The 10,029-nt window shown below is 42.1% G+C and overlaps 1 protein-coding gene across 2 annotated transcripts; it reads right to left on the reverse strand.

Moving 5' to 3' along the window:
• Nucleotides 1-1,046: 1,046 nt before the first annotated feature.
• LOC123113851 (putative F-box protein At1g32420) lies at nt 1,047-3,569 on the reverse strand. Of its 2 annotated transcripts, none has more exons than XM_044535167.1 (3): nt 3,434-3,569; nt 3,296-3,355; nt 1,047-2,527 (listed from the first exon to the last, which is right to left on the reverse strand). In XM_044535167.1, exon 3 carries the CDS (start codon nt 2,489-2,491, stop codon nt 1,328-1,330), a length of 1,164 nt encoding a protein of 387 aa, XP_044391102.1. In that variant the 5' UTR covers nt 2,492-2,527; nt 3,296-3,355; nt 3,434-3,569; the 3' UTR covers nt 1,047-1,327. The 2 variants fall into 2 exon arrangements, with proteins under 2 accessions (XP_044391102.1, XP_044391103.1); XM_044535168.1 differs by having other exon boundaries at nt 3,296-3,349; nt 3,434-3,544.
• Nucleotides 3,570-10,029: the final 6,460 nt, after the last annotated feature.

Genomic DNA, 10,029 nt, shown 5'->3' on the forward strand with positions numbered 1-10,029 from the left:
GAACACGTACTTCTTTGGCGACATGGCGACCAGCTTGGAAGAGAGGAGACAGAGTTTGGCGGGAGGAATGGACAATGAGAGGGAAGCCGATGGGGGAAGCGGGAGGAAACGGCAGGAAAAGGGCCTCCTCTCGCTGACAGAGAGGCCCCACGCCCCTTTTCGCTTCTGCTGACGCCCCCAGGCGACACCCGGGCGCTTGGGTTCGGGTCGGGATTGCCCGCTCTGGATTTGCCCCAAACCGGCGCTAAATGAGGTCCCGGGGGAGCGACTGGGCCGATTTTCGGCCACCGATGCTAAATGAGGTCCTGGGGGAGTGATTGGGCTGATTTTCGGCCACTGGCGCTAAAAATTCGCGGGGGGGGGGGGGGGGGGGGGGGCTTGGCTGGAGATGCTCTTACAGCCGCATGTTACAGCGTGACTGCCAAGAAGCAAGTCACCTGATCCCAGTCCACTTCCAAGACGTTGAATGGGGCCAGATGATGACATGATCGACTTCCCCGCAGGTTAAGGCATCTCATAAATAAGATTCTGCCAATATATCATTTTTGTTGTTGCGAAAGGAATCAGCAAAAGGTGATGTTCCAGTTAGTGTTAGCTGCATCAGTGACCAAGACTTTCAGGGTTCTCACAATAATAGACTTCAGGGTGTCAGCAACTGTGTCTCATGAAATTGGTTAGTTTGAGAGCTGCGGCATGCCGCTGGTGGCAACACTATCCTGCGTGGATAGACAATGGATCAGTAGTTAAACGGGTAACACCAAATTGGACATGCAGGAGAACATGCAGATGTTCATTGTCCATAAACAGAGCATCAGGTTCCTCTCCTATGCTGCAGTCACCGGCCATGCCACAATCCTTGACTGAAGGGGCTCAGTAGGATACCATGACCAAACTCCTTGGACGGATTCCGAACCTCCGCACTGTCAGCAAGGCCGCAAGGCGGATCCTACTCGACTTTGCTATGACAGAAGAATTAGCTTTTCTAGTAAATCAATCAAATATATGAGCGTTAGCTGCTATACCAAAGAGACTGAAGCATGGCAAAATTACAGGAGTTCTCCCAGCCATTGTATAGAAATCTCACAGAGTCTCACACGTCCTTGCATAGAAAGCTTCATAACATCAACAGACATAGGAATATGCTCTGCAGTTTTCCCACATTAGGCCAGTATAAGCAAGACCAGAGTTAATAGGAGAAATGACAAGTGCCAATTAGATGAACATAATACATAACGAAGCCAACAATCCGCTACATGCATAACAACCGGTTGGTACAGCTAGTGCACAAAAGATACCTAGAGATTAAAGCATTCATAGGGTAAATATTCTAACATTTGTCTTGAGCTCCCTGAAGCACAGAAGCTGGAAACTTGCCATAGTATGGCACGTAGAGTAGACTTCGATAGAGGTCAACAAACCTTGGAATGTTTAGAATCTGCGAGCCCTTTCCAGTACTGATGCTATATGAGATGATCTTATTATCAGCAACTGTGTCAGCAAGGTAAACTAGCTCTCTCTCCAAGTCAAATGCCAGGATTTCATAATCAAAGTACCATAATCCTTCATTGTTAGTATGGAGCATTATGTCCCTCCCAAATACATTGTTCATATTTAGACGATGCTTCACCACCCACCTATCAGATCCTTCCAAACTCCAAATTCGGATGAAACAACCATCTAATTCTTGTTGTGCATAGCATAGGACCCCAGATGACTGCCAAAGACGCCCGTCAAAGCAATAAAACCTCTGATCTGGTCCATATGGAAACCCTGGCAACTGAATGGTCCTATGATTGAGCTGCTGTGCGCATGTGTCAGATGCATCGAGTGCCAGAAGGTAATGCCTCCATAAGTGCTCCACATACAACACCCCATTTACGAAGAGTGAATCGCCAAAAAATATATCTGAAGTTTCCCATAGACAATTAGACCATGTCAAATGCTCAGAGAAAAATACCTTAACTTCAGTGTCATATCTACCACTTGGACTTGACTCAAATTTGAAGACGTAGAAGTATTGAGACCACAATGGATCAAAACACAACTTGTAACTGGCATAACAGACGGCTGGTCCAGGTTCAGTATCTGGAAGTGCCATCCACTCTTGAGTTGCTGGATTGCACACGATGGCATCAGAAACTTCTTTCGAGGGCATACCACCATGATAACAAAGAAGTAGGCCATTGCTGCAATCCTTAAGCTCTAAGGGATGCTCATAACATTGCACAAAGCTAAGTGTTGAGTCAATATCCCTGTCACTTGAGGTAAGTCCCGCAAGATGGATGCCAGTGTCATGCTCTCTTTTTTGGTACAGGAGACCGACGGGAGTTCTGGGGAGCTTCTGGCGGTAGTGCAGATCAGATGAGAAGGCAAGCCAAGACTTGGAGACACATTTGAAACGGCAAAAAGACTTCAGCGGTAAACGAGACAAGATCTCCACCACCAAATCATCAGTTAGTACGGTCGTGGTCATCCCCTGCCGAGGTTCCATATCTCCTTTGGGCTTATCTAGCAGATGAACTTATATCTACATCAAAAGAGAAGAAAATAGATGATGTAAAACTGAGAAACTTACTGTTTATGCAAAAGTCCAAGAAGTAGTGATATCCATACTTTAACGATTAACGAAAGCTGAGAAAATTAACGGATCAAAGCTGAGATCAGAACTTGATAAATGGTAAACACTGAATCCATACTGGAAATATGGATGTAGAATCATCGATGTCATTTGAACTGAAATACTACTATCCAACTTTCACACTAAAAACAATGACTAATTTTTTTTGTTGAGCCCCTTCTAGCAATGCTTTTGCGGTTTACACCAGAATTTGCAAACAAGGAAAATTGTGAAGCAGATTTTAGTATGGGCTTATGGCCTAGGCTGAACGGTATCACGAGGATTCACCATTTGGCTGACCCGGGGTACTGCTACATATCTACTAGTTATATGTAATAATAAAATTCCTATAATTTTTCCATGATTACTTCACAATTCATTTCACAATAAGTCGGCAATAATTAAAAAATGATACATCTGTTGTTACAATGCGCAATGAGAAACAAAATATAGCTTCAGGATCTATAATCTTAGGAACATGTCAGGCGCCGTTAAAAGTTGAGACAGGTGCTAGGTAAGGCAGGGCAAATCAATAATATCACCGTATCCATCCGAAGTGCGACTGACCAACAGAAACGAGCTCATCAGACATGATATCATATGCTCCAAACCGCGACCTCATTTCGCAGACCAAGACGATAGGATAAGGGAAATGCGTCAGTTTACAGGATGGCTCACCAGCTAGGGGGAGGGGAATCCAGCGTGACGGAATGGACGGCGGTGAGAGCCAGGCTGCATCTGCACGAGCTCGGGGTCAGAAACAACACTCAGCACCAACATGCGGCATTAGCCCGGAGGAGAGGAACAGGAGCTCACCGCGTAATGGTTGGATCCGGTCGTCGGCGAGCGCGGTCGGCGAGGAGGCAAGTAGTAGCGAGGCTGCAGAGGTGAGGCAGCGGGACGGGGATCTGGATGCTGCAGGAAGCAGCGGGGGCTGGGTGGGGGGGGGGGGGGGGGGGGGGTGGGGTGGGGGGGGGTGGGGGGGGGGGGGGTGCTCGCCGCCGCTCGCCGGAGAATGGGGATTCGCCGCTAGTTGCCAGCTCTGGCTAGACTCGGGACTCGGGAGTGGAAGAGCGGACCATAATTGGAACGAGGTTGCTCGTTAGGCTACTGTTGGGCTGGGCCGGGTTCCAAGTGGTCGTGGATAAGAGCTTCGACGGCCTTCCGGACCGGGAATGCTCCCATAAACCAGTTTCACCTTTTTCTTAAAAAAAAAACAAAAAAAAGTTAGCTTTATCAAAAACCCAAGAGAAATTGAAATGATAAAAAAGCTGATACCCCCGGCCAACGCAAGTAAACTCAGCGTATTATATCCTTGTTTCATGTGGAATTAAGGTGCATGTCTATTACATCAGGTTGTCCATAGATGTCACTTTTCACTTTACTTTTCATTATACTACCTACATTCCTAAATACTCCCTCCGTTCCAAATCACTCGTCGCTGAAATGGATGTATCTAGAACTAAAATATATCTAGATACATCCATACGTGCGACAAGTAATTCGGAACGGAGGGAGTATAAGTCTTCATAGAGATTCCACTATGAATCACATACGGATGTATCTAGATGCATTTTAGAGTATAGGTTCATTCATTTTGCTCCGTATGTGGTCCATAGTGCAATCTTTCCAAAGACTTATATTTAGGAACGGAGGAAGTATTTTGCAATTTTATTACATGAAACAAGGATATAATACGCTGAGTTCCTGCTGAAAATGGCCTCACACCACTGGTAGTTCCTGTCTGAGCAAGTAGTTCCACACACACGTTGCACGCCCAGAATATCCATTATGTTCATAAGATCAACACCAGTGGTACTTAATCTGCGGTTCTCCAAATTAAGCAAGCATAACTTCGACAAGTGTTGTCATGCTGAAAAGACGAGCACTAAAACGATCACACGAGTGGCACGCAAGACCAACAATCACATAACAGCAGTTTATAGTCTAACTCAAAAAATAAAGTACAACACTGATATCATATAAATTGTAAAACATTGAATGATTCATCCTCAGACCTTGATTGAAAAGGATATCGGTGTATGTCCCTTTGCCGACATGGGTTACCCCGAGCTGCCGCCGCCGAGTGCAGCACTCGCCAAAGTGTTTGCGAAGATGCATATGGGCTTCTTGTAGTGATTATACATAACCCCCCCCCCCCCCCCCCCCCCCCCCGGCGGAAGCTCCGCCTTATCGGTTCATTAAAAAGAATAAGAATTAGCCAGTTAGCAAGTAAAGCTGGCAGAAAACCAATACATCATTAACGTACACGCCATCCCCGAGGTTGCAGACCACACGAGCCGCCAGCTCCACCACCCGAGCAAACAAAACCGACACTCTACAACCAAATCCAAAGTCGTCGCTCCGACATCCATGCCGGCCCCAAGACCGCGCATCAGACAAGTCGACGACTCAATCACCCAAGGAACCAGAGACGACAACCTACAACACCACAACAGTTGCTCGAAAAAAAGAACTACAGGTGCATTCTACTTACAAATGGTTATGAAGAATCATAGCCTCATAAGTTGAAGAAAAAGTACTCCCTCCGTCCCATAATATAAGAGCGTTTTTTGCACTAGACCAAGAGAGTAGATAACATTGTGAACAAACAAATAGAGAAAATAAAATTATATTTGGAATACAAATAGTTACATTGATTGAGTTTTGCAGAGATGTGAGCAAACAAATCTTGTCTTGAATTGGAAGAAGTGCCACTTCATGGTTAACGAGGGTATTGTTTTGGGCCATAAAATTTCTGAACGAGGTATTGAAGTGGACAAAGCCAAGGTTGATGCAATTGAGAAAATGTCATGTCCTAAAGATATCAAAGGTATTCCTAGTTTTCTTGGTCATGCTGGTTTAGAGGAGATTTATCAAAGACTTTTCTAAAATTTCTATGCCTCTTACAAATCTTTTGCAAAAGGATATCCCTTTTATTTTTGATGGTGATTATTTGGAAGCCTTCGAAACACTAAAGAAAGCCTCAATTTCTGCACCTGTTGTTCAACCACCTGATTAGAACTTGCCTTTTGAGATTATGTGTGATACTAGTGATTATGTTGTTGGTGCCGTTTTAGGACAAAGAGTTGATAAGAAATTAAATGTTATCCAGCATGCTAGTAAAACTCTAGACAGTGCTCAACGAAATTATGCTACTACTGAAAAAGAATTCTTAGCAGTGGTGTTTGCTTGTGATAAATTTAGATCCTACATTGTTGATTCCAAAGTGACCATTCACACCGATCATGTTGCTATAAAATATCTCATGGAAAAGAAAGATGCTAAACCTAGACTCATTTGGTGGGTTCTTCTGTTACAAGAATTTGATTTGCACATCACTGATAGGAAAGGAGCAGAGAACCCCGTAGCTGATAACTTCTCTAGGCTTGAAAATATTCTTGATGACCCACAACCTACTAATGATAGCTTTTCTAATGAACAGTTAGCTGCAATAAATGTTTCTAATGACTATGCTAATTATATTGTTGCCAAATACATACTACCAAGCTTTACATACCAACAAAGGAAAAAAATCTTCTATGATTTAAGACATTACTTTTGGGATGACCCACATATTTATAAAGGAGTAGATGGTATTATTAGACGTTGTTCACCTGAGCATGAACAAGAAAAAATCCTACGGAAATGTCACTCCGAAGCTTATGGAGGACATCACGCGGAAGACAGAACTGCTCATAAGGTATTGCAATCTGGTTTTTATTGGCCTACTCTCTTCAAGAATGTCCATAAGTTTGTCTTATCTTGTGATGAATGCCAAAGAATAGGTAATATCGGTAAGTGTCAAGAAATGCCTATAAATTATTAATTTGATGTTGAACCATTTGATGTTTGGGGATTTGATTTCATGGGGCCTTTTCCTTCTTCTAATGGGTATACTCATATTTTGGTTGTTGTTGATTATGTTACTAAGTGGGTAGAAGTTATTCCAACTAGTAGTGTTGATCACAATACCTCTATTAAAATGCTTAAGGAAGTTATTTTCCCAAGGTTTGGAGTCCCTAGATATTTAATGACTGATGGTGGTTCACACTTTAGTCATGGTGCTTTCCGTAAAATGCTTGCTAAGTATGATGTTAACCATAGAATTGCATCACCCTATCATCCTCAGTCTAGTGGTCAAGTTGAACTTAGCAATAGAGAAATAAAACTAATCCTACAAAAGACTTCAATAGGTCCCGGAAAAATTGGTCTAAGAAATTAGATGATGCACTTTGGGCTTATAGAACAACATATAAAAATGGGATAATTAGATTTATGCCCCTAGTTGTGTGACATTCATCTGTTTTACCCCTAATTCCCAAAAGTCACCGGTTCTGTCCAAGTCACTTTGCTCCTCTTATGCTTTTGCCCTTTGACCGTTTGACTGTCAGTTTGAAAACTTCATAACTAATTCATACTAAATCAGAAAAATGCAAATAAGATACCAAAATATTCAGAAAAACATCACCTATATGTCAGTGTCATTTGCATTCATGAAAAAAATGTTGGAAAGTGCACATCCGATTTTTATCTCTTTTGATACCACCATGAATAGTAAACTCAAAAAAATTCAAAAAAATTATGGTGGCAAAGAGCGACAAATGTTCTAAGTGCTTGCCAAGTTTCATCAGGGAACGATATTGGTGGAAGTCGTGGTAAAAAAAATAATCTATTTTGGAGTGCTGATTGTTTTTTGCCACGACACCCATGAATGTTATTCCCTGATGAAACTTGGCAGGCACTTAAAACATTTGCCATTCTTTGCCACCAATTTTTTTGAATTTTTTGGACTTTTTTAGATTTACTATTCATGATGGTAGCATAAGAGCTAAAACTCGGACGTGCACTTTCTAACACTTTTTTCATGAATGCAAATGACACTCACATATAGGTGATGTTTTTCCGAACATTTTGGTATCTTATTTGCATTTTTCGGATTTAGTATGAATTAGTTATGAAGTTTTCAAGCTGACGGTCAAACGGTCAAAGGGCAAAAGCATAAGAGGAGCAAAGTGACTTGGACAGAATCGGTGACTTTTGGGAATTAGGGGTAAAACAGACGAGTGGGACACAACTAGGGGCATAAATCTAATTATCCCTATAAAAATCATATGGGTATGTTTCCTTATAAAATAGTTTATGGAAAAGCCTGTCATTTGCCTCTTGAGTTAGAACATAAAACATATTGGGAAATTATGGAACTCAACTATGATTTCAAACTTGCTGGTGAAAAGAGGTTATTTGATATTAGCTCATTAGATGAAAGGAGAACCCAAGCTTATGAAAATGCAAAGTTATTCAAAGAAAAATTTAAAAGATGGCATGATAAAAGAATCCAAAAGCGTGAGTTCAAAGTTGGAGAATATGTTCTTTTGTACAACTCTCGTTTCAGATTCTTTGCAGGAAAACTCTTCTCCAAATGGGAAGGACCCTATGTTATCGAGGAGGTTTATCAATGTGGGGCTATCAAAATAAATAATGCCGAAGGTATTGATATGAAGGTTGTTAATGTGCAACGAATAAAACATTATATCTCAGGTACGCCCATTAATGTTGAAAGTAATATTATCCAAACTATGACACCGGAAGAACACATAAAAGAAACCTTCCAGAACACTCCAAAATCGTGAAAAAGAGGAGGTACGTGATACGGTAAGTAAACGGACTCTGAAAAATCCACAAAAATATTTTTTGTCAGTTTTGGAATATTTAAAAAATTAGGAAAATAAGAAACTACCAGGAAGGTGACCTTCGTGGGCACAAGACGCCCAGGTGGGTTGTGCCCACCTCGGGAACCTTCCGGACTCCGTTTTTCTTCCATTTTTTTGTTTCCCAAGATAAAAAATCTTTATACACCCCCCGAACCTGTTGACCTCTGTATCATGGAGAAATCTCCTGTTTTCTTTTCTTGTTGTTTTCTGTCAGATCTAATCCACCATGGACGCTTCAAGCTCCTCCAAGGACAAGTTCTTCAAGAACGTCATCAGCCCATATCCGCCGGATGTGATGCAACACCCTCAAGCTATCCAAATGCGCGATTGGGTGCTTCACATCCACTATGTGCAAGGCCCCAAGGGAACTAGATCCGTGGAGGCTAGGCATGAAGCTATGGAGCAGGAAGTTTTCCGGTGCAAGGGGATGGTGGAACGTGGACTCAATGCCAATCACCTCATGACCGCGGACTACATCCATGATCTCAAGGTGGATGGCAAGTCCATGAAGGACATCGTATTCTCCTTAATGAGCAAATTAACTTCCTCTAGAGCCAGATCTACGACCTCCAGAACCAAGTCTTTGAATATGAGGCAAGGTTTAAAGGTATGAGTTTGGCTGCTAGTTACAGGACCCGAGAGACTCACTATTCCTCTTATGATGGTGAGCCTCTGTCGTGGAAACCCGAGGACAAGATCGCTTCTACTTCATCACCACCACCCTCCTTCTTCATCACCAAAAGAAAATTGAGTATCAGGTATGGGCACTACCCTTGGCTTTCGCCAAGCTTGGGGGAGCTGCCCCGTTATCGTATCACCTCCACTATCTTTTGCCTTTACTTTCCTTAGTTCGATCCATAGTTATCTTTTGCTTTAGATGAATAAAAGTTTAGTTCGATCCTTTGTTTTCGAGAGTTTGCTTAGTGATCTGTCTGTGTAATCGTCTGCGAGATATATAATAAAGTTTAGTTTGAGTTTTGCTTTCTTTACTTTCTTGTTTCAATAAAAGGAAAGGAAATAAATAAAAAGATCATATGCTAATTGTATGGTAAGTGATGACATTACACAAGTAAAAGTTTAAGTAGAAAATTTTATTGTAGATTGACAAACATAGCATTGGTCAATGATGCAACTCATGAAAGAATTAATAAGGGAAGAGAAGATTCACTACTAGGGAAAAGCCTATACACAGAAAGTTACTAGTAGCGAGGGTTAAAAACCCTTGCTACTGCTACTTACCAGTAGCGCAGGTTTTTAAACCTCGCTACTACTAAGTTGATAGCAGTAGCGCGGGTTTTTAACCCTCGCTACTACTAAGCGGTCTCTACCGTGCCCCCGGGACATGCCATAGTAGTAGCGCGGGTTTTTAAAACCTTGCTACTACTAAGTTTGATAGCAGTAGCGTTGGTTTTTAGCCCTCGCTACTACTAAGTGGTGCCATAGTAGTAGCGAGGGGGTAAAAAACCGCGCTACTACTGAAGGTCCCATTTTCAAACTCTACCCCCCCCCCCCGTGGATCGCCTTTTCAGTTTTAAAAAAACAAAAGAAAATGATGAAAATGTCAAAAAAATAAAAGAAAATAATTTTCCCATGTGATATGTGGTCTAGTTGTTGGGAAAATTTGCAAATATGAATTTCGACTTTATTTGCAAAATCTCTCGAGAATTTGTAAAAATGGGCATAACTTTTGCATACTAA

This window comes from Triticum aestivum, chromosome 5B, assembly GCF_018294505.1.
Source record: "Triticum aestivum cultivar Chinese Spring chromosome 5B, IWGSC CS RefSeq v2.1, whole genome shotgun sequence".
Lineage (NCBI taxonomy): Eukaryota > Viridiplantae > Streptophyta > Magnoliopsida > Poales > Poaceae > Triticum > Triticum aestivum.